A 25,721-nucleotide genomic window follows, 5' to 3' on the forward strand; every position below is an offset into this window, starting at 1 on the left:
GTTTGTTGCCAACAACAACAAAAGTATTACTATAACCATATCTGGTCCATTTTCCAATGCTAATCAATCAAAAGAATATTTAAACCTTTCCCTAAATAAACGTGGCATATATGTGCAATAAAGTGCATACAAGCTCGAAAATAAAATGTGTAAAATAAGCGTAGCATACCCATTGTCCTCCTGGTACAATTCAAATATGTGACATGAGGCATAGGGGGGCTGCTGCCCATTGAACACATCCAAAGCTGCCTGCAGGGCCACTATAGTGGTGTCATGCTGTAGTGAGTAAAAGACATTATTAACAGAGGATGTGCAGTGCTTTATTTATCTGTTTATTTATCACAACAGAAAACTTACTTTCATCATCATACTTTCTTCAGTTGCTGATAACAGCATTTTCAGAGGCAAGTATCTAGTAGTAACTACTTACAATGACATCAATAAACATTACTTTAAACAGTTTGTGTATGTTAATGTAAAGTCATACAACCTAAATTAAAAAAGAATGCACTAGCATTTCCAACCACCCAAAAAAAGGCAGGCCGATAAGACATATACTGTAGTCCAAGAGCATTAGCTCAAAATTGAGTCAAACCCGGAACAAATTAGTAACAAGATGAATTTTTCAGGATATGTTCAGAATACCTTTAGGAATAACATACTAAAAGTCCCTGTGAATCCCCCTTGTGCTTTCTGAGATATTCAAGATGGCATCCAAAATTGCCGCTATTTGGAGATTTTACCATCTCTCAGGCTTAAAACATAATACAAATGCAATAAAAATGTTTAAATATAAGTTTTCTCATACAAGGAATCCAAATTCACCATTGACACACTGCTAAAATTAAAGTTAACCAAGATTACAAGGTCAATGTGACACAAAATTCACATAGTGTACCCATTAAGCCCAGGAACCATTTAAGCCCATTTGTAACTTTGTAATTTTTTAGAAAAAGAGGGGCCTGTCTAATGCTATTCATCATTTTGTCTAATCACACAATGTCTTTATTATGTTAGTTTTTATTTGGCACCAAAGTCGCTTCAAAACTTTGGTGTTTTCGAACCCCTCAGATAGAGCCTCTTTTCAATTATTTTCAGCCACTGACTAAGTATGTAGATTCATATTATGTAAATTGGGAGATCATTGTTTGTTTTGTGTGTATAAACAGGTAGTTCAGTGTCATTTTTTACCATTTGGCTTTATGTAGAAAGATGAGATATGCTAGTTAGCAAACCATTGTCAATAGTCAATACATGTAGCCCTACTGATAGATATGTAACGGGAGTATTTTGCTCTCCATAAATATCCTCTGCGTTGTGTTTTTAAAAGAAAAGTTGAAATAACGCAACGTGACGTTCAAACTGGGTCTTACTGAATTTGTTTATTTTCGTACACAGGCTATCACATTCAGGTGCTCCTGTTGCGTGAAATCTGACAAGCCAGCAGAGGTGGAAAGTAACTAAATACATTTACTCACGTTACTGTATTGAGTAGTTTTTCTGTGTATTTTGTATTTTTTAAGTAGTTTATAAAATCGGTATTTTAAATTTTACTTGATTACTTTTTGAGTGAAGTATTGTACTTGCTACATCAAAAATCCCATCCGTTACTTGAGTAAAAAAAAAAAACTAAAAAAAGACTAACGAAAACAGAAAGGGAGAGAAAAAAAAAAATCGCGCCCAACCACTAGCCTAGTGATAATGATCAGCATGTACTGTAGCCTACAACAGGACATGAATCAAGCTGGCGCCATGCAGTCTTTCTGAAAGTGATGGAGCTGGATCACGAGATGAATCAGATTAGCCTAACCTATAAAAGTGTATTTTTCGCTATTCCAATGGGTTGTCTCAGTTCGTTTTAGCACCAATGATTGCGGAGATATTCAAGCAAACACCATGGGATTTCATGTTTTGACGTTTGTGCTCACCTTTCTATGGAAAGAAGTTTATTAGCAGTTGTTTCCCCTCATTTTGATGTCTCTCTTTTTCCTGTTTTGGCCTTTGTTTTTAGTAACCTGACTTTGCTTTCTTGGCGAGAAACACATTGCACCAGCAGCACAACAATTAGCGGTCCACTACTAGCAATGCTCAACTAAATAAACAAAAGAGACTACCTTATGAATCGTGCAGGCGGACTAAACCATTTAGCTCTTTAGCAAGGGAGAGTGAGAGTGACCTTAGACAGTTTTCACTATGTTTTGTAACGTTATACAAAATCCAGTCAGTCAAACTTTACATTTCGTCTGACATTCATTTTTACATTTAATTTGGAAGTTAAAATATTCAGGTAAAATAAATATATGGCGGAAATAAGTATTGAACGCTTTTTTTTTTTTTTTTTTTCCCCCAGTAATTAGCCTAAACTTCCAGTGAGTCTATTCAAAATTTTCACCACACATTATATTAACACACATATAAAAAATCCAAACATAAGAGTTTTGTGTATTAAAGTGGAATGACACAGGAAAAAAAGTATTGAACGTGCCTACTGAAATTTCTTCAATACTTTGTGGAAAAGCCTTTGTTTGTAAAGACAGCTTCAAGACATTTCCTGTATGACAAAACTTATTAGTCACAGTATCAGGTGTGATTTTGGTCCATTGTTCTAAACAGATTCCAGGGGTCCCTCTTGTGAATCCTGATCTTTAGTTCCAGATTACTTCCAGAACTGTTTGAGCTTTTTGCTTTTATCCATCATGAAATGTTTCTTGTGTGACACCTTGGTAATGAAAAACCTTTTTATAGCCCATCAATATGTAAGCTACTAACCAAGCTTATATTAATTTGCGCAGATAGAAAGGATAACTAATCTCTAACTACTTACAGATTCCAGCTCGTTCCTTCCCTTTCCTTGCCTTAGTGCTTTTTCTTAGCGTGTTCAATACTTTTTCCCTGTGTTATTCCACTTCATTACACATGACTCTACTTATGGAGTTGTTTGGATTTTTTATGTGTGGATTACCTGAGTTATTACTAATGCCTGATGAAAATGTTGTGCCCCCTGTATTCCACTTTTCAAGGGCCCTCTCCTCCATTGCCCTATACTTCCCACTCCCCCCCCCGGTTTCGACGCCCTTTAATCTGCTGAACCTTCTGCTCGTTTCCAAATATAAAAAAAACCTCTGCAACTCAACATTGGCCTGCCTGCCTCAGCTGCCTGTGAGGGGCTTTTCAGTTGTGCTGGATTACTGTTCACTGCAAAGCGACCCAAGGATGAGTGCAACTAACTTTGAAAATCAACTACTGCTCAAACTTAAAGGAGAACTCCGGTGATTTTTCACATAGATCTCCATTTCTCAACATCCTTATCAGGCAAGTATCTCCACTCGGCGGCCATATTGCAACACTTTTTGGGCACTTATCGTACATCTATTTCGGCAGAAATGCGTGTGCGTAAGGCTTCACGACACCAATCTTGCTCCAGCAGCGAGATCACAACAGATGATTGGCACGATGTCTTCACAGCACACCACATGATTGGCTCAATGTATTTTACAACACACCACATGATTGGCTCAATGTATTCACATGTCAACGTTTTGCCACGGAAGGGTTGTGATATGTGTAGACAACTTTTACAAACTAACCCCATGCATTACTATGGAGGATTTTTTGAGTGCTGTATCTCCTCATTAGAAAGTCTCTGGTAAAACTGGTTGTTCTGGTACCCACCCCCCCAAAAAAAAGTAACTAAGTAACTTTTACTTAAAGTACATTTTAAATGAACTACTTTTTACTTTTACTTGAGTACATTTTCAGATCGGTATTTTAACTTGTACTTGAGTAATATTTCATCAAGGTATTGGTACTCTTACTTGAGTACAATATTTTCATACTTTTTCCACCTCTGCAAGCCAGCCTGGGGAAGTGGGACACTTAGTTAAAAGTTAGCACACCACACCCCCTTACCCTTAGATTCCCGTGGGAAAATAAAGAAAATACAAAAACTCCAAAAAGAAAAGCACAACTCAAGTGGGGAAATTCAGGGAAACAACATTAACCCTGCTACAGATACACTGCTTAAGGATTAAACATGGTGAGTGTACAAACTATATGTTTTCTGATTCATTTTACAAAAAAAAAAAAATAAGGATTTGGATGGGTGAAATAATATTTTAGCCCACCTTGGAAAAAGGCATTTTTTTGAACATAAAAAAATGCTTTTTTCCAAGGTGGGCTGAAATGGTACAGTGACCCAAAAAACAGCTAGCGTAAGCCAAGTTAAAATAAGAATTCCTTGTTAATTCAGAGAGTTTGGCAAAAGAGTAATAACTATGATGGCAAGTTTTAAAGCATATTTAGGCTACAGGCATTTCTGTATACATTTGATCATGTTTATAAACCATCTTAATGTCTATGAAAAATATGTGAACTTAGAAGGTTCAAATCTCTCATGTCGACAAAAACAACAGATTTATTATTTAGCAGCTGCATTTTACCAGTGACAAAAGTGATTTTGCAACTTTGGTAGCTCTTGGTCTGAACACATAGTTAGACAACAATTTTCCCTCTATAACCTTGATAATGCAATAGCACATAATATTATATATAATGCTGACTTCATATAATGCAGCACCAATGCCAGCTTTACTAGATTATGAGGGAGAAACTGAAGAATCAACACCAATTTCTGATGAGGATGATGACTGAAGTGATTTATTATTATGAAATGTCTCCATTCAATAAACTTATGATGAACTTGACTCACTTACCCTAAAAAACATATATTTTGACCTTTTAATTACATTTGTATCAGGTTTTAAGCCTGAGATATGAAAAAATCTCCAAATGGCGGCCGTGGCCTACTGGTTAGCACTTTGGACCTGTAGCCGGAGGGTTGCCGGTTCGAATCCTGACCAGTAGGCACGGCTGAAGTGCCCTTGAGCAAGGCACCTAACATACTAACTCTCACTGCTCCCCGAGCGCCGCTGTTGATGCAGGCAGCTCACTGCGCCGGGATTAGTGTGTGCTTCACTCTACTGTGTGTACACTGTGTGCTGAGTGTGTTTCACTAATTCACGGATTGGAATAAATGCAGAGACCAAATTTCCCTCACGGGATCAAAAGAGTATATATACTTATACTTATTTTGGACGCCATCTTGACCATCTCAGAGAGCACAAGGGGGATTCACGGGGACTTTTAGTATGTCATTCCTAAAGGTATTCTGAACATATCCTGAAAAATTCAGCTTGTTACTAATTTGTTCTGGGTGTAACCCTATTACTACTGGACTAATATGCAAACGCAGGCTGTAGCAGCGAGCATGTAAACAAAGGTCTAGCTCACTAGAAAAGTTTTCATCTGTGTGATGCTTGGCAACCATTATCGCTTAAGTACAACCTACAACCTACAATCTACAACCTCTTGGGAGTTGCTTCATTACTGGCAATCACCATTCATAAACTGTTGCATTAACAGACACTGCTAGTACCACATGAAAATCTGCAGAAATGGTTTAGCTTACCGCTGAGTATACAGTCATCTTCAGAGGATCTTTAGAATCTTGAACAGCATGTGCAGACATGTTAACAATAATCTGGTTTAAGAGGAGGCCTGCAATTTGAAAGAATAATAACAATGCCAATATGTTAATCTTGCTCCTTTCAATTTAGTTGTTACCAGGCGAAATACAATTTTAATGACAACACACTTTCAAAAGTTACTACTACTACTTCTTATTAATTAACTAAAAGTCTGATCCACTTTGTTCGAGATTATTTCTTGGTCTCTCCATCATTCAGGCTCGTGCCACTGTTGTGAAGAAGGTTGGTGGCTGCTCACTTAATTCACTCGTTACAAAATATCGATACGGCGCCATCAAGCCTATACAGGCTTTTTTCCTTTTTTTCTAGACCGCGAATGTAAGACGACCCCACTGAACACCCTGGAACCCGTTTTTGAAAAATATCGTTTTTGGTCGATATTTTTGTTTGGTGGAAGCAAGGCCAAAACTTGATAAAATTCGGCATGACTTGCGACTCGACTTGGACTACTATTCACTCAAACTAAATTTCCTGATCGTGGACCACTCAACCCAGAGACACTTTCACTTCAGCGACGAAGAAAAAAAAATAGCGGAGACAAGCGGGCAGAGCATGCAGACAAATGCAGCGCTGCCTTCCCGGACAGAGACATGCAATTAGCGGAGGGCAGGGGGGGCGGTCTCTCCGGGCCCACGACCGCAAAGGGGGCCCACTTTTGGCCAAATCTATCTTGATTAATTGTTATATTTACCGATGCTTATTTGTACTAAAATGTTAGGCCTACTAAAGATGCCACTGGTCCGTAGAGTGTGCTCACAATGGGAGTTCGTCTGTCATGCTGCAAATTAAATAGCCCGCACTCTCCCTCTTGCTACACTGTTGCGTTTTAAAAGCGAAACTGATGCCACAACCGGTCTGGGTTTGCCGAAGTAGCCTATGCTACAGGCTGCATTTATTACAGTGGTCTAGTCTACACTGTGCCTATTTAGAGACAGGAGCATAGGCAGCTTGCCGCGACAACAGCAGTCACTATCAGGCGCGCCAGCAGGAATGAATGTCACGGTACCCATCCACTTGCACGACACTTCTTTTTGTCGTGTCGCATTCCACTCTAGTCCTATGGGTGGCGTCAAGCGACTTTAACGCGTCCGCAAAGCATCCCGGGAAGGCAGCGCTGCATTTGAAATAATGTAGCGCGACAAAGAAGCTGGCCGAGGCCCATCTTTATGCAAATGATTCCGTTGAACGCGAGGCGACTCTCCAATGAAAGGACGAGGTTGTAGGTCCTTTATTCTACCACATCGGTGCCTGTGAAACTTTGGTTCCGCTTACAAGACAATTAATGTTTTAACGATCTCTTCCACGACCACCTAGTAGTCCATAAAACAAACGAAACTAGGATTTGGATGAATGTATTGACTGTTGGCGTTTCTGGTAAGGATTTGAGATTGCATTGAGTAGTTTAAATAAAACAAGATTTCCAAATGGCTTGCATAGTTTGTTTAGGCTATTAATGTGTTGTATACTGTTAAGTACATGCCTAAAATTGTGGTCCATTTGTGGAAAAACACTTATAATACGTTAAAACGAACTGAGTATGAGCTGGTAACTGACATTTTAAACAAAACGCCCACACACGACTGAACGTGGGGAGGCAGCGCGACATCTATGCATTCCACTCTAGTCCTATGGGTGACGTCAAGCGACTTGTATACTGTTAAGTACATGCCTAAAATTGTGGTCCATTTGTGGAAAAACACTTAAGATACGTTAAAACGAACTGAGTATGAGCTGGTAACTGACATTTTAAACAAAATTCCCAGACACGACTAAACGAGGGGAGGCAGCGCAACATCTATGCGACACGACAAAATGAAGTGTCGTGCAAGTGGATGGGTACCGTTAAGCGCATCTACCCCTCCGCGCGCAACAAAACATTGAAAGGCTTAATATTTGTAGCCTAGTACAAAATGCAATATACTACAATAACGCCTAATAATTCATTTGGACAACTTTATACGACCCTATAAGGGTAAAGTTACCTTTAGTTTTGTTAGTTTACCGTTGTGTATGGCTTTAAACAGCGTTCGCACTTTAACATCAGTAAACATTACAATGCTAACGTTTTGAAAAGCATTTGCCAACCATGTTCATCTGAAATAACTCCTCTAGTTTTGCTGCCTCCATTGCTACCTCCACCCTTTCATTGTTTCCAAAAAACGTTTTATATCCATGATAGCCTTGAAGTCTTGAGTTAGTAAATTAGCTTAAAGGAGAATTCCGGTGTGATATTGACCTAAAGTGTGTTGAAACATGATACCGAGTGTGAACGTATGTCTCATAGCTCACCTCGGCTTGTCCCCTGCACTCAGAAATCTGGCGCTAGTTAGCAAATGCTACCAACACAGTGTTTCGTTGTGGTGCCTCGGGCATCGGCCTAGCCGTAGCAGCAACTGGAATCCATGCATTTTCAATCTGATCCCTTATCATACCTGTTCGTTCGTACTCATCGCTGGACTTATCGTGACTAAATTCAAGATGGCGTCTAACAGTAAAATTCCTTAAGGTACTGTCTGTATAAATCTTCTTGTAAATAAACTACCAGTGCTTTTTTCAAAAGTTGTCTATGTCTCGTTTTAAATGGCAAGGCCCTCGGAAGTCTACCAATGAAGTATGGAGCTACTTTGAGCCTCGTAAATGGTGTAAAAGTGATTTATTTGCATGGCTAGGCCGATGCCCGAGGCACCACAACGAAACACTGTTGGTAGCATTGGCTAACTAGCGCCAGATTTCTGAGTGCAGGGGACAAGCCGAGGTGAGCTATGAGACATACATTCACAGTCGTTATCATGTTTCAACACACTTTAGGTCGAAATCACACCGGAATTAACCTTTAACATTGTGTGTTGATAACAGGCAACCATAGTAAAAGAAAGCAAGTAGCCTAGCCCACAACTTCTGTAATTGCTGCATGCGTTTGTTAGGCTATTATTCCCTCTCCTGCTCAAACAAAAGGTGCGTACATTAAAGTTGATTTTGACAACGTGTTTACAAATTTTAAAGAAATTTGTAAATAGCCTATTGTCGAGCAGTTAATGGGATACTGCACAGTTGTGAAGCAGTTGGGAAGTTATGGTGGGCTAACTTTGTGTGAACACACACGGGAAATTCTCTCTCGTTGAGTTGCCTGATGATACGCACAGCTGCCCCGATGCACAGACTAAACGGTAGGCTAGGTCATCAGGACATAAACAAAATGCCTCAGCCTCTAATAAGCACAATATGAAGTGGGCTAAATAAAAACATGATGTTGGAATAAACACTGACAGTATTAAGGTTTTGCACCTACGTCATAATGTCATGTGACCGTTTGTTTACAACTAGAGTGGTAGGCAAGAATGGTAGGCAAGGCACTGCAGAGAGTGGTAGGCAAGCCTACAACAGTCGGGTTGCATAGGCTACACATAGTTACAAATAGCTTCAAAATTGAAATAAAATTTTTTAATATCAAATATTGACCGGGATGCCGACCACTTGTGTAGGCCCTAACAGTTGGTTTTACAATAAGAAGCAAAAAGGCGACGAACGACCGTTTAGCCTACCTATCCTCGTGGTTGTGGAGGATGATCGTTAGCAGCTGTGAAGTCTTTTATTCTCAAGATGGCCTAATGGTGTAGCCTACTGTCTACGAAGACGTAGGCTAAAATACAACTATCTACAGTCATCCAAAAATGAATTGCCAGTGATAGGCTCAGCATTTTAAACATGGCAAGATTATATACATTTTTTTCTAATTTGTCTCGTGAAATTCGTGCTTGTGGACATCAATCACCTATCTTCTGTCCTTCTATTTCAAGTTATCATGAGTGTCATTTGATTATATAATCACAAAATAAATGAAAACAGAATAGGCCTATGTGCTATAGCCTACAGCTCAGTTAGGCTAACTCCCGTATGTCAAAATAAACTGATTTTTGAGCTGAACTTAGCCGAACCTAGGCTACTGCTTCAGTCATGTAAGAAGCAGTTTATGAATTATCTTTACCCGTTTAATCAAGTCCACATGACTAAAATAACAGCATATGGGCTGAGCTAGCAAAACAGCCTAATATAGCCGATGCTGCAATGAACTAATAAAAAAGTTTCATACAATTAATGAACTTTATCACTCACATTCTGAGTTTTTCTGGGTGGTTATATATCCATGCAGATCGTCTTCGAATGAGTCATCGCTGTTATACTGTATGTTATAATATGTTACAGGATTCATGACTTTAACGACATTAATGTTACATGACTGACGCTAGCTATGTAGGCTACCGTTTTAACGTCTGCTGAGTCTACTGCTTACCAAAACCTGTTGCTGTTCAGTTCAAGTTAAATTATCAAATATTGTTTGATTTTGTGTCAACTTTCAGAGGGAAGACATGCTCCTTTCTGGCCAAATTTCACAGCTTCTAAGAAAGTCTATCGTCTTCGTGTAAACCGAGTTTTGAACAGAGAAAAAAAGTTAGGCTACCATAGGCTGCAGGTTCTCCCATAACGTTATCGATACAGATCAATGCACCAAATCAGGGCGATTTTAGCGAAATAACGTTCCTGTGACAGGCTATCAAATATTGAACAATGGGATAACGTTTCATTATCACCTTTATTGATGCCTGAAATGTTGACATTGCTGAAATACAGAGATGTAGCCTACTGAGAGGCAGCTGCAGACAATGATGTTCAATGGGTTCAACTTGTCCCTTGCCTACCAGGTGGATGTATACAAAGCTATAGAACCTAGAATACGTCACATGAAAAACGTTAATAGTGAACCATTAGCTCCGCCCCCGAATTGTGCCGTGGAAGCCTAGTAGCCTAGTCCAGAGCTATCCGTCCAGTCTGCATGAGAAACTAAATAAAATATCACATTGATCACGGCCAAGATTGTCCTATTTTGCCACCCAACTAAGTGGATTGCGTTAATCACCGCGATTAATTTTTAAATACATAATGTGTTACAAAATATTAACGCAATTAACACATTGTGTTTTCCTATTTATTTTGTGGGGGACTGATCCGTGCTGCCGTTACCACCACAGGCATGCACTGTGCACTGTGTGTAGGGCACCAAGAGACAGAGGAAGGACCAACATTTAGCCAATAAATAGTAGCTTTTGTCGTGGAAAATTCCACCTCTGAACCTCTTTGAACCAATTAGCACTCTGGAACCAAGTATCCGATGGACAGCGAAGACGAGAATCGCTGAGAGCCTGTTGATCCTTTTATTCACCGTATTGCAGTGAGAATACAATCAGAACAATGTTTAGACTGAACTGTCAAAGGGAACACAGAAACATCCTGACAACACTCAAAGCACATTCTAAAAACAATAGACGTTCATGTGCATTCCTGGCTTTGTAAATGGGAAACACAGTGGTTTGGACTGAGCAATAAATTATTTCACACAATCAAAATATGAACATACCTCCTTGGAGCCGACACTTCTCTTTCTGCTTATAGACTCCGAACATCATCTGAAAGCCGAAGTTTTTTAATCTCCTCAGTGTCTCCATTACCTCAGGAGTCACCCATGGTGGGATAGTCATGTTATGTTTGGACTGAATGATAAAAAAAATTAATAACATGGGACATTCTGTGTTAAATAAGATCGAATCCAGAAAAATGTCTGCAGCACCAATTCAGATTTTGTTCAGATTTGTCAATATAATAATAGTATTATTATTATTATTTTACATGCCTAATCTGGGAAGCAATGCTTGGGTATTAATAGCTTGAAGATTGTCTTTAAAACAAATGAGCTTGAATGTAACTGCATTCTTTGGTCATTTTCTTCAGACATGATCAGACTGTGATGAGCTCAGTTCTGCAGATAGGCAGGTGACCCATGGTATCAACATCCATTAAAATATCTACCTTTACACATCCATGAAAGTATTTGTCTATCAACATTCATTAAACTATCTGTCTATCAACATCCGTTAAACCATGTCAACCTAGCAACCAAGATGATTACCCTAGTAACCAGCATAGCAACCACCATAGGTGTCTTAGCAACACCTTAGCAACAATAACAATTACCCTAGCAACAACCTAGCAACCACCACTATGTCAACCTAGGAACCAGCATAGCAACCAATATTATTACCTTTGCTCCTAGGCACATTCCATCCAACTTTCTCTCCATCCATCTACTTCAAACTATTTATCCACTTATTAAACTATTTGTCTATCAACATAAATTAAACTGTTTGTCTATCAACGTCCATTAAATTATCTGTCAACATCCACTAAACTATTTATCAACATCCATCAATATCTGTGTATAATTCAATTACTACTTAATCTCCATAGCAAGCAACAGATTACCCTAGCAATAACCCTAAAACGTATAACATACTGTAAATTACACTAAATGTAAATCCCCATTCTCTCTCTTCCGCCCCCATCTCTTTTTTGCATTATCTGTTTAAACTATAAATTATATTTTACATTTTGTTTTTGTCATTTTCATGCACTGGTATTTCCTTGGAATTGCTTTTTTGTAGTTTCTTTCTTTCTAGTTTCTTTCCATTTTCCTTTTTCTCAGAATAATTTTGCTTCCCTTCAAGGGTGGATTTTTCCTTATTGTTTTCAGTGTGAGAGTACAATAAATCACCAAAAGATTATTTTTTATACCAGTTTTTACTCAACTTTACCAAAAGGTGGCAATAATTCTGTAGAGTACTGTAGCTAAAGCACGTGGAGTGAGGGAGCACTGTTCTGCCCACTGTTTTTGCTGAGGATCTTGCTCATGGCATCACATCAGATAGATCTTGCCTTATTATTAAATTAACATGCAGACAAACACTAATAATGCACAGAACCCCTAACGACACAAACAAGCCCTGCTCAAACACTCTAAAACAAACACTGAAGCCCACACACTCAGTCACACTACACATAGCTCACCATTTAAATTAGAGCTCTATGTGTCCAGCTTTAACAATCTATCAACTACTCCATTCATATGCAATATTAAATGACTATGCAACATTTATTCTCATGGTTATGACATATTTGGATTCTATTTATAATTTCACAACTGGATACAAGGCAAAACAACATGATGTGTAGTTAGTTTACTTAACTTTCAATAAGATCCCAATTCTAGATACAGCAGCATTGTGAATGTCATTGTTAAGAGGAATTCCTATATTGAGCTACCTTCATCGTAGTTGTCAAATCATTTAATCACACACCTGACATCAAATTAATGGGATGTAAACCAGTGGCAGTGGGAGCATGACAGACATCACTAATGTGCATCACCACTATACTAAAACTATAAAAATAGGAAGAGGCATCATGTAGCAATTTCTTTGGTAATTTCTTTGTATATTTATTATAGCAAACATGGAAGATGCCTAGTGATAACTACTTCCTTGTTTTCTTTGGCCATTTGAGTGTCACAGATTCTCTATTCCTCTTGGTTTCTAAATAACTGTGGATATCCAACTCCTTAATTAGATGTTTATTTTATTAACACAGCAGATGGGACTCTAATCTTTTCGCTGTGATTTGATTAATCTTTACATTCCTAACTCCGTAATGAGGTTTGAGAACATTAAATGCCTTTTAGACTCTGCATGGTAAAAACTTTACTGCACGTCACAAGTTCTTTCAAGGGTCAACAGTCACAAGACCGCAGTGACCAAATTCTTTCATGCTTGACAGCTTGTATGCAATGAGTGACACTGTTCCTTGCAGATTCATCAAATGCATGAGCAGCACTAGGTGATACTTTACTTGAACAAAATGCCCAGTTGTGAAAAACTGTTTCTGGTACTGTTCTGGTTTATTTTTGACAGGCCAAATGTATGCGAAAAGGGCAAATATAAAACATGCCGGTAATAATTATCATACAAAATGTATAAGGAGATCTATGTGTTGACAGCCTGTGAAACACTCTATTAACAGCCTACTGTACATTTTTACCTCAACAGGATGTCGCTTTCCTTAGAGGGACATCCCAACTGCCATAGGCCCACCTCTCATCAATTACAAAGTGTCAACTGACGACTTCATCGGGCTTTAAGCTACATTTCTTTGGGAGAAGTCTTATGTTTGTGACTTTATTTAAATTTGGGCTATTTAGTCATCTTCTTGAACTTAGCACTAATAGGGCATTGAGCTCTGGAGACAAATTAGGCAATAAGTTTGCTACTAATTATATTGTTGATGTATGAGTGAATTTTAATTAATTATGGTGATTTACTCAGCAAATTTTTTTCTTCATTTGAGTGATATTCTTATTCATATTATGAAGCTTATTATGATGTAGTGAACAGGGAGGTTTTCTGCCTGTTTTTGTTGATTTAGGCCATTTTGCCAGCTGGTGGCTTCTAATAAATCTACCCTTTGCCAATTTCATCTAAGATTATAAATTATCGTTGGTAATGTTGAGGTGTTGCTCACTTGCTACTCTTTGATTTACTTCAATGTTATTGTTAATTTAAAGGTCAAACTGATTTGAGGACTTCATTCTTTTATCAACCTCCAGTAGGTCAGGTGCACAACTGGTGCATTTGCATTTATAACAAATTGGGAGAGGTAACATAATTTCTCTTAAAATAAAATCAAACGAACAAGAAAACATATTCTAGCAGAAACCCTGTTCTGGAATAGTAATAAAGACATAATAAAACAATAATCAATTTGGCTAAAATGTCTAGTAGATTTTGGACCTCACCTCACAGTACAGGGTGTCATGGACACTCCAAACACTTTCTACTGTGGCTGTGTTCAAGCCCGTTTCATTCCTCACCATTGCCAGGAAATCCTTTGTTAAACAAGAAAGAAAAGAGAGATTGTATGTCATAACACCACACTACTCCTAACTTTATTGGGACACACACACACACACACTTACTTTGTATGTTTCTGTCATATTGCGGAAGAAGTCAGAGTGCTCAGTTTCATTCATAAGAACCTTGTAGCGAGGGCAGTCATCAATGGGAAATGAAAGTAACTAAAGAGAAGAAACAATAGTTATCATGACAGGCCTAGTTCCTCCCAAATCCCCTAATCCTGCAACACCGTGTGAATACTTATATTCTCTCACTTTAATGACTAAATAATTTTTTAAAGGTTCCATATTATACTTCTGTTCAAAAAGTCAAAATAGACCTATGGGTTGCTCAAAACATGTCCCTGAAGCTGTTTGCAAAAAATCCCCTCAGATTACACATTATCAGCAGCTCTATTCTTGCCAGTTTCAGTCCCTGTCAGAATAGGCTGTTTCTGGGGCCTGTTGCCTTACACGCAAATGACCACTCCGGACTGATTCCATGTCTACGTCAACGGGCATCATGGTCGTAACGTAAGCCAGGGAATACAAGTCGGTGTCGGCCACCAGAAAGCCTCTGACTACCAATGATAAAATGCAATTTGTTATGCAGGACTAATAAAGAATGTGTGACAACATCATTGATGGTTCTGTTTGCATTTTCATAGTAAAGTTGTAAAGTCAAAAGTTTAAAAGCATTTGTGAAATTGGCTGTCTATTACCAGATGGGGCGGGGTCGCTTTCAGCATAGGCTAGGCTATATGGCCTTCGGCCTCCTGTCTACGGCCGAATTACAGCCACGGGGATATCGTTTATCAACCTCACTCCCATTCGTCTCATATTGCTTAAATATGCCAACAAGAACAAGACGTGTCCGGTCAGTGGATCTTCGAATGAAAATTAACCAAACAAAAAACGAAGGATTATTTGATTTCTGTTTTAAAATACAAAATCGAAAAACCAGAATCAATTCGTTTTCCTAATCGGTTTCAAAACATCAAAATACAAATACCGAAATTAGTCTTAAATTTCGACGATCATTATTCAATGAAGCCTATTCTTAGGCTAATCTGAGGCCCTAGAAGCTTGCATCATAGCCTAGTCTTAGGCTAACTTGGTAAAAATACCTGTTAGATATGGCGGCCTTGGGAAGTGTTGCGAGGGATATAGAAGAGATGGTTAAAAAGGACATGTCTTATGCAGAAATCGCAAACACTTTAAATAACTTTGGTTCACAAAGAGGTTACTCAGAGGAGCATCCGATGATTTTGCACCCAGCATAATTAGGCATCCAATAACTCGGGACCACCTGGAACTAAGGTGGCAAAAGCAGTTTGTGAGGTAGCCTAGGCCTTAGGGGATGCCAGGCCTACTGCGGTCACATAGCCTAGGCCTACCTACTGTATGCAATCACTCATTTTACTTTAATGTATTTATTAGGTTGGTCCAACATACAGTACCTCAGAATTATTGGCACCTCTGCTAAAGTTGACTAAAAAGAGGAATGTAAAATCATCTTTTGGAAACTGATCTTAATGCCTTAAGTAAAAAAAAATAGTAAATATCCAACCTATAAGAACACCAATTTTCTTGGTGAATGATTAATGTATCATAAATAACTACATTTTCTTCCTTAAAATAGGGTCATAAGTATTGGCACCCCTATGTTACATTCCAGATTTTTCTTATTTTTAAAGGCCAGTTATTTCATGGATCCAGGATACTATGCATCCTGATAAAGTTCCCCTGGCCTTTGGAATTAAAATAGCTCCACATAATCACATACCCTTCACCATAGAGATTGGCATGGTTTTATTTAGCCTATTATAGTTGGTTTGATTTGCATTGAGCTCAATGAGCATCAATCATCCATAGTGTCTATTTGTTTACTGCTACTGCTCTACTATTACTATTACTGCTCTTCATCCTGCACATACTTATTCTTAATACTATTATAATGTTACTTTTTCTGCACTACGATGGTACGGTTTCCACACTACACATAGCTGTACATACTGTACATATCTGTTCATATGGTTCATACTAAATATGCATATTTATTCAGTTTTTCTGTAATATATTCTGTTAATACACTGCATATATCTATATTGTTCTTACTACTACTATAATGTATACTGCCACTATTGCACATATCTGTACATGATGTTACATTGTTCATATTACAGCCATATTTATTCTGCTCTTACAAGGTTACTGCTAATACACTGCACATACTTATATTTAATTTATACTACTCTAAACCACCTTCTGAAAATAACTGTATACTACTGTATACACTGCACTATATCTTTTCTTCTGGTTAGACACAAACTGCATTTCATTGTCTCTGTTGTACTCTGCACAATGACAATAAAGTTGAATCTAATCTAATATAATCTAATCAAACCAGGTGTCCTGAGCATCAAACCAGGTGTCCTTAGGCTATTTTTCTACTGGCATCAACTTTAGCAGAGGTGCCAATAATTCTGAGGTACTGTATGTTGGACCAACCTAATAAATACATCAAAGTAAAATGAGTGATTGCATACAGTAGGTAGGCCTATGGTAGGCTACGTGACCGCAGTAGGCCTGGCATCCCCTAGGGCCTAGGCTACCTCGCAAACGGCTTTTGCCACCTCAGTTTCCAGGTGGTCCCGAGTTAGTGGATGCCTAATTATGCTGGGTGCAAAATCGTTGGATGCTTCTCTCAGAGTAACCTCTTTGTGAACCAAAGTTATTTGTTAAAGTGTTTGGAATTTCTGCATAACACATGTCCTTTTTAACCATCTCTTCTATATCCCTCGCAACACTTTCCAAGGCCGCCATATCTAACAGGTAGCCTATTTTTACCAAGTTAGCCTGATGCGAGCTTCTGGGTAGCCTACTCAGATTAGCCTATAGGCTTCATTGAATAATGACCGTCGAAATTTAAGACTAATTTCGATATTTGTATTTTGATGTTTTGAAACCGATTAGGAAAACGGTGAATGACTTGATTCTCGTTTTTCGATTTTGTATTTTAAAACGGAAATCAAATAATCCCTCGTTTTTTGTTTTGTTAATTTTCATTTCCGAAACGGAAATCGATTGGCCAGAAGATCCACTGACCGTGTCCTGAGGAGTTTCTGTTACTTGCAATATGGATAATATCAGGTGCGTAAAAGACGTTTGGATATTTTGAGTAGCCTAGCCTACTGCTGGAAACGATAGGCTACAACCAAAATGGAGGATCTTCGAGAGGAAATTCCTAACCTAGTGGGTGGGAATTTTCAGATGGGGTTGGGTATCGGCTTGGGTATCGAATATCGAGTATTGGTTGGAACCGGGACTATCTTTGCGATTTTCCCGGAATTGTTCAAAAGTTTAAATTTCGATTCCTAGTTTCGATTTTCAGTCCGCCGACCGGAAGAAGAAACGGCTGAACACCAACGAAGAAGCGCATAGTTCATAGAATTAAAATTCATGGAGAAGGTCAGACTATTTCATTCAGAAAGCAGGGTTCCCGCGGATCCTTAAAAAGTCTTAAATACAACTGAATTTTGCGAAAGAGAGGTATTAAATGTTGCGTATGGGACCGCCAACGAGCGATGAGCGAGCAAGGGAGCGAGCGATGTCTCCATCCAGTTTTGTAAACGCAATTGTATAAGTGACTAGGCTATTAGGCTACGGGAGGAAGTGTAGTGGTTGCAGAGTGAAGATGTTTTTCACGGGTTTGGTTAAAGGTGTGAAAACGGTAATAATACAGTAGGCCTATGTACAAAATAATATGCCTGACGTTTTCGTGGTGAAGCTGAGGCCTGAGAGATAGACAGGTAGCCTACGTGGAATGAGGGAGCCTACGGTAGAATGAGCGGGAGAAAGAGTTTGTAAGCCAGTTAGCGATAGGTTGCCCATATGTTCGAATTTAGGCCGGACATATGGATTTTAAAAGCCCTGTCCGGCGTCTGGCACAGCCTCAAGCCGGACGCTCATTTGTTCTCCTTTTTGGAGTTGCGCTTGGCATCTAAAGTCTTTGCTCGGACGCAACATCATTTCACAAACTATGGACGCGAAGACTGCTGGTCAAATTATGTGCAGTGCTTCGCAATCAGGAGGAAATACTGTATATGTTAAGTTGATCTGTTTGCATCTTTCCAGCGTGTGTTGCTGGCCTAGCCTAGGGAAGAAAATATCTGTCTAAGTTATAATAGCCTACCTGTAATATCTGCCAGCAGCTTGCTTGCCAGCGTTTCCCAGTAGGCTAGGCCTACTTCGCAAAAGTTGTGAAATATAACCGCATATTTTTTGAATGTCGGCGACTGCTATATAAAAAAAATAATAAGTGCGTTCATAATACATGCATGCTTGAGATGAAACCAGCAGTTTTCAGCAGGATCATGCGAGAAGGACCTGTCTCTTAATTAATTTAAAACAAGTCAATGGTTTTACAATGTTTCAGTCCAGCTTTGGTTGGTTTAGATACAACTGGTATGCAACATGTAAAGTCGTGGATTAACTTTAATTTGCTGTGCTGCATATTGGACAATAGATGCACATAGTAAATTATATAAAGTAGGCTTATTAAAATATGTAAATGGCTTAGTCTAACTTTGAAAAAAAATATTGAAGGGAATCCAGTCCAGTGCACATGTCTTTGGCAAGTAGCCCTAGGCTACTACAGACACAGAAGAACAGTCAGCCTCAGAAGTAAGCAAAACCAAATATGTACAGCCAGCTTCAAAAGCAAGCAGCCCAGACCCTAAAATTGGGCATTTATAGCTGTGAAGGTAATTTACACACAATTATTTTTCTTTCGCCAAAATATATTTGGTAACTTCTGTAATGGGGTGGGGGTTAAAATTAGTAGGAAAAAAAAAAACTATTGCATAAACAGTCATATATATCTTTTTGCCGTGGTATAGTCTTAATTTTCATTTAGATGTCTTGAAAAGGTCTTAAAAGTCTTTAAATTTGCACTTGGAAAATGTGCAGATACACTGCAAAAAATGAATTCTAACCAAGTGTTATTAATCTTATATTAAGATTAAAAAATCTATTTGGTATTGTTTTTAGTATGAAAAGACTTACCTAGCGCCCTCTCAAAAGAACATTTTTACTTAATTTAAGAAAACTTTGACTTATTTTAAGGACTCTTATCAAGACAAATTTACTCAACGCACTGGCAGACAAATTTGCTTGTTTTCAGGATGAGATGTCTTAAAATAAGTCAAGTTTTTTTTTAATTAAGACAAATGTTTTCACAAGAAAGTGCTAGGTAAGTCTCTTTATACTGAAAACAATACCTATATTTTTTTATCTTGATATAAGATTAAGAACACTTGGTTAGATTTTGTTAGATAAACAGTTTTTGCAGTGTACCCTGAGAAAGGCCGTTGGTTAGCTAGCTCATTTAAAATATCCTAAACTTTTTTTGACCCTGCCTTTAAAAAAAATCGGAATCGAGAATCGTTAGGAACCGGAATCGAAATAAGAAATCGGAATTGGAATCGTTCAAATTGAAACGATACCCAACCCTAGTCAGCACCCTATATTGCTCTGGGTAGTAACATTCAAATTTCCCTTGTTGTGACGTCTCAATAAGGGAGATTTCTGACTAGCTTACAGAAGCGCATAGTTTCTGGCATCAACCCCTCTCAACTAACCCACAAAAACTCATCGTGCGGTTTTGTTTAGCACCTATAGTGTTTGTAGAAGCATCAGAGACCCAAATGGAAGTACAAAAGGACAGAAAAAGTGAGTTTTGCATAATATGGTGCCTTTAACAATGCCGTACTATAGCATGCAGTTTGAACAGCAACTAGGAGATACAGTATACAGTACCTTAATGACTACCAAATGCACATCCATATCTGCATTACACTAAGCTTTGACGGCAGAGGTATACTTTTGCCACGATGCAGCAGTTTTAGTATGCCCTGTTATGCAGTATATTAGTTAATGAAATATATTATGAAACTACTTTTGTATATGAGCCTCAGAGGAGGCTCGTCCATTGAGGAAAGGGAGGACAATACTCCCTAAACTGTTCAGGGAAATTAAAGTAATACAATATACATACATTTAACATGACATTGGATTATGTCTCCATGCAGGGTAGTGTCAAGCAGCAGTGAAGTGATAACCTTATCATGCAGGTAGCCAATGTTCATGTCACCTGAGTCAGACAGAAAACGGCCCTGCTTGCTCTGTTTAAGTTTTTATGCCCCTTCCAAACTGCGTTAAAATGGTGTATTTAACAGCCAGAATTTCGACATTTTCCCAGGGAGACACCCTCGAACCCCGTGATCAGCACCACCTCTCACAAAATACCATCAACGTCCCTGCTACCGGTCTGTCAGAAATATGACAACTGTTGTCCAGTCCGTGTAATGAAAAAGTTTGGGAACCCCTGCTTAAGGGCACAAGTCCAACACCGGGAATTGAACACACAACTTTCAGGCTACTGCACGCTAGCCCACCACCCCACTTTCAATGCAGCAGAAATGTTCTTGTATTCTTTCCCAGGTCTGTGTGTTGACACAATCCTGTCTCACACATCTATGGACAATTATCTTGACCTCATGAATTGCTTTTCACTCACTGACATACACCATCAACTGTGAGACCTTATACAGATGTGTGCCTCGCCTAATAATGTCCAATGATTTAATTTAGGCAGGTGTACTCCAATCAAGTTGTAGAAGCATCTCAAGGATCATCCGTGTGTTTGGCCCTCATCTCACCTGAAGTCCCATCCCTACGACTGCCCTATCATGGCTATTACTGTCCTCCCTGCCCGGATTCCTGGCCCGTACAGCCTAGCGACCCAACACTTGCCCCACCACTAGTACTGTGTGTAGAGTGATAAAAGTTAATTGCATCTGATTTAAGATGAGTCTGAACCATAACAAAATGTGGAAAACTTCAAAGGGCCTTCCGGTTACACTGTAAGCCCTTTGAAATAAATGCTCATGGACAACAATATATTGTCCTGTATAGAATGTGCATAGAAGTCACATCACCACAATCCCAAGTTAGGTCTTTCTGCATTTGGTTTTCAATCATGCCTCATGTCTCTCCTCAGTGAGCTCATTGTGTGCATGTCTCCATATATCTGTACAACCTTCAGACTTTTGACACTTACCTTCTCCTGACTCTGGGGAACTGTGTGAACAGGTATAGGCTGCCACTGGACAGTTGGTTCAAAGATCTGTGAACCATTGGGTGGGTACAGCCCAGCTAAGTTCGACTCTGCACTCATCAGTGTTCGATCATAGTCAGTACTCCGTACAAATATCTACAAAAAAATGTGAAGATTTTTTTAATATGCAGCAAATTAGTGAAAAGCATCTTATGCCCCAATTTTCAGAACATATATTGATTTTTTTTTTTCTTTTAAGACTGATAAGAATAACCTCAAGGCGGTTGTAGTGTTCACTAAGGAATCCTTGGTAACGTCTGCGCAGCATCTGTCCCAGTTCAAAGTGTTGCTTCATTCCTTCCTAAAAGAAGATGATGGATGAAGTCATGGCTACAAACATAATGCCGATTCACATCGGATGTGTGGCAACTATGGCTGTAATGATATGCGTATCGAAACCAAATTGTGACACTCATATCCGCGAACCTGTGTCACAGCACTTTGCAGTTTACAGCACTTTGCATTGTCTGTAGTGAACCTCACCACACTACCACAGAAGAGTCATTCTATTCTGAACATTGTCAGTGGTGTAAAATAGAGTTTGTTTTTGACATGTGTCTATGCTCTTTGCACGTTGGTGTCACAATTTGGTGTTAATGCAAACGACTGTGTTGCTCAAAACTGCACCAGTAATTATGCTCTGAAACAACTGCTTGAACCTGTTAACTTCTGGAAATAGACCCTTGGTTGTTTTTACTCCAGAACATTTCTTTAATTCCAACATCCATATCTGTTTCCATCAGCACAGCCATTGGTTGTTTTGAATGCTTCATCGGTCGTCATATAAGCCCGTTCCATGCCGAATTAATGATTGTGATTGGTGCCTGTGTTTTTTGGACATTAGAAATGGACATCAATGGCCTCCTTGCCAGACTAACCTGCAGAGCGGATTCAAATTCGCTAACAGGTTCGTCTGGGTTTTCCCAAAAAGGCTTTGCCTCTAGCTGTCCTATGTGTGCTGCAATGCATGCAAATAGCAATTCAAATTGATGTTGCTTTATCTAAGCAATGGTAATGCTGAGCTCACAGCCTTTTTGAAATTGGAGCACTTTGCATTGAACAAATACAAATAATAGTGTCTCAAATCAGTCATATCATTCTTAGTCACAGCAAACACAAACTTGCATCATGTGAGGAACAACATACCTGAGTCAGCTGGCCAAATCCCTGAGGCCAAGCACTCTCATTATGTGGGTCAGTTGGGTAGGCTTTGACAGGGGAACGGTCACCATGACGGTACAGCTATGTGTAAACGCAAAATGTTTCAATATGCCAAAAACAATACAGTATGTGATCTAATTAATGCATAACACTATGGGGTGATATTGCAAGACATGCAGTTAATTCAGACATTCAAAGTACAGCATTTTTTTCTAGTAGACATAGGCTACACAACTTCTACTTGTATACTTCTTTACTTTGTACAATTAAGCGAGCTACCATAAACAAGAGGGGGAAAAGGATAGGCACGCCTGCGGTCAGCAAGACTATTCTAAGACAATGACAGGAATTGCAAACCCCATGACCTGTAGTGTCGCAAGTTACTTTTGACTCCACATTACATGTAGCAATAACCTACATAAGTGGCTAACGTTACAGTCAGGATTAAAGAGATATGTAGGCATGTTCACTTGATTCCCGTTTAAGAACCCCCTAACGTTACTCCTTACAAAGCTTACGAAGCTTTCATGCAAAGTCTGCAAAAAAAAAATGTAAGTCCAAAATGGAAACTAAATATGGCTAACATTAACTCAAACACGTTAGCTAGCAAAATCATGTTGGATTTAGCAATAGTAACATTAAGGCAATAATCTAACGTAAACAGTGCCACACACCAATTGAGATGACTGCAAAGTATTTCGATGCATTTTTATCTTGTGGAGTGTGTTTCAGTGAAGGTTTAATCTAATGTCATTGTCTAGGAAGTGCTAACGCAAGCTACTGAGCAATTACACACCGCAAACAATGTTAAGCGCTTCAATTCATATTGATTGAGCATTTCACAGCTAGAAGCTACCTAGGCGATAAAGCAATAAGCAAATTAGATAAGTTCAGCCTAACAATAACGTAGGGTACTGTCCTAGCCAAGTTGAAGTAGCGTTGCTCAAAGTTAAGAGAGGTTGATTAACAATGATAAACATTAATCTAGGTCGTCTTCAATGTTAGCAGAGACTTACTAATGTGACGTATTTTAGGCGTCTTTCTCCCAAACAGACGTTCAAAGCAATATAAAATACCCACGAGAACCGTAAGAGTGACTGCGACATTCTTCGAAATCTATCGTTCTACAGCTGTGGCCACACTGAGTCGCCAGTAGCGTGAAACTAGCGACAGTAAGGCAAATGTCAATATGGCCGCCATTCGCTAATCCTTCAAAATAAAAGTCAGAATAGTACAGCGGCTAGTTTTTGCAGAAAGCATTAAACTTGGCACAGTTATACTACGACCCCTAGTGATCAAAAATTGAAATGGACCCCAACACATAGCGCCCCCTAGTGGCCGCCATCTTGAAGTCAAATATGGCTACCATTCTTAATAGAATTGTTGATACAACTTCAAAATTAAACAAGATAAAAAAGTATTTTAAGTTCTAACACTCAATTGTTAGGGTCAATGAAGCTATTGACAGGATTTCCAAACAAACTTGATATTGGCCATTTTGAAATCCAATATGGAGGATACCAAATGTGAAAATATAGACCATCTCTATTGTTGGGTGATTCTTCAATTGGGGGCAATTTTGCCATCTCAAATTTTAAATGATAAAATCAGAAAAATTTTGGTTTAAATTATGCCAAGACAATTAATATGAAGGTATAATGCTGGCCACAACCGAGTTTAAATATATTTAAAAATAATTTATTTGCCAACTGGCATTACAAAATGTCATTCCCATCACAACATCAAAAACTTGGGAAAAAAGGATCTAACAAGGAGACAATTTAAACTCATTTATGTTGTAAACATTGTTAACCATCAACAATAAGTATAAATTCAAAATGTTCACATTCAGCAAATTACATATATTTTGATATTTTCAGCATCAAAATGTGATTTTCCGTGTTTAAAGTACACTTTTGTTTAATTTCTGGAAAAGTAGTTTTAGATATTTTTTCTTTGAATATGTGGATAAGTATTTCATTAAGCTTTTCATGTAGCAGCTCAATATTGAAGATAAAGCTATTTTTAAAGTTTTACTGTAAATTAAGGAACGTGGCGGTAATGACATGCTGTTCTGGTAATGACATAGTGTTTTGGTAATGACAAGCAATGAAAAAATGGGAATGTTTGAATAGACAAAAATAGGAACAAAACTAAACCAGAAACCTCTAATTTTTTTTCTAGAGAAAAAACATGAAACAATGTAATAAAACAGCAGAAAATATCAAAATACAGACCATAACTATATTGAGATTATTACCGGTAGGAAAAAGATGGTATGGTTTAACAATGCATATTTCAGGCCTAAAATGAAACCATCTTGAAATGTCATTATTTATGTTTTTTTTTCTTTTTGTTGTTTAATCTGCATCCCTAGGAAGATACAAATAAATGCTTCACGGCAACTGGTCATCGACAATTCTTACGTATACTTCCAATGTTAAATGCGTGCTAGAGTGGACATCTGTAAAAGTTAAGGTTAAGTCAGTATAAGGTTAAATATTTGCATAAAATATTTGTAGGCCTAGCATTTATTATTGTTCCTTGACTGACAGAAAAAAGAGGTCTCCTATACTTTCCCCCTGTATTCTCTAGACCTTTCTGCTAATGTCTTGGGAGTCATGCTGGTTGAAAAAAAATAGGGTACATTTGTTTTAGGAAGTAAGGTATCTCACTTGAGTTTCATTGCAACATCACCCTATTAGGCTTCTTTAGCTTAATTTCTAAACAGATGATAAAATATAGATGGTGAAACAGAAAACTTGTCATTACCGCCATAACCTGTCATTACCGCCATCACCATCACGACAAGTTTTGTGTTGGTAATGACGGTTGCGGTAATGACATTTTTCATCTTTTTTCAGGAAAAAAGATGCTAGGTCATGGATTTGCTAACATCATTCATCAGCTAGTACAACATGAACTTTAAATACACATAAATAATGTGAATATTTCTTATTTTTTCATAAAAATATTGCTGCAACAGCATTTATGGTAATGACGCTGAATAAGTCTACTCCATGATCAGAAGGAACACATGATTAAATTACTTACTTTTTCA

The 25,721-nt window shown here is 38.4% G+C and overlaps 1 protein-coding gene across 1 annotated transcript in view; it reads right to left on the reverse strand.

Annotated features, from left to right (window-relative positions):
- acp2 (acid phosphatase 2, lysosomal) overlaps nt 1-23,825 on the reverse strand; it is a 31,897-nt gene extending 8,072 nt beyond the window's left edge. The window contains exons 1-9 of the mRNA XM_042062528.1: nt 23,677-23,825; nt 22,646-22,741; nt 21,714-21,800; nt 21,443-21,595; nt 14,404-14,502; nt 14,224-14,313; nt 10,960-11,092; nt 5,468-5,556; nt 170-276 (exon numbers count right to left, since the gene is read on the reverse strand). Of these exons, the coding sequence (XP_041918462.1) occupies nt 170-276; nt 5,468-5,556; nt 10,960-11,092; nt 14,224-14,313; nt 14,404-14,502; nt 21,443-21,595; nt 21,714-21,800; nt 22,646-22,741; nt 23,677-23,766 (944 nt within the window). The 5' untranslated portion in view covers nt 23,767-23,825. The remainder of the gene's footprint in view (nt 1-169; nt 277-5,467; nt 5,557-10,959; nt 11,093-14,223; nt 14,314-14,403; nt 14,503-21,442; nt 21,596-21,713; nt 21,801-22,645; nt 22,742-23,676) is intronic.
- Nucleotides 23,826-25,721: the final 1,896 nt, after the last annotated feature.

This window comes from Alosa sapidissima, chromosome 14 (genome assembly GCF_018492685.1).
Source record: "Alosa sapidissima isolate fAloSap1 chromosome 14, fAloSap1.pri, whole genome shotgun sequence".
Taxonomy (NCBI): domain Eukaryota; kingdom Metazoa; phylum Chordata; class Actinopteri; order Clupeiformes; family Clupeidae; genus Alosa; species Alosa sapidissima.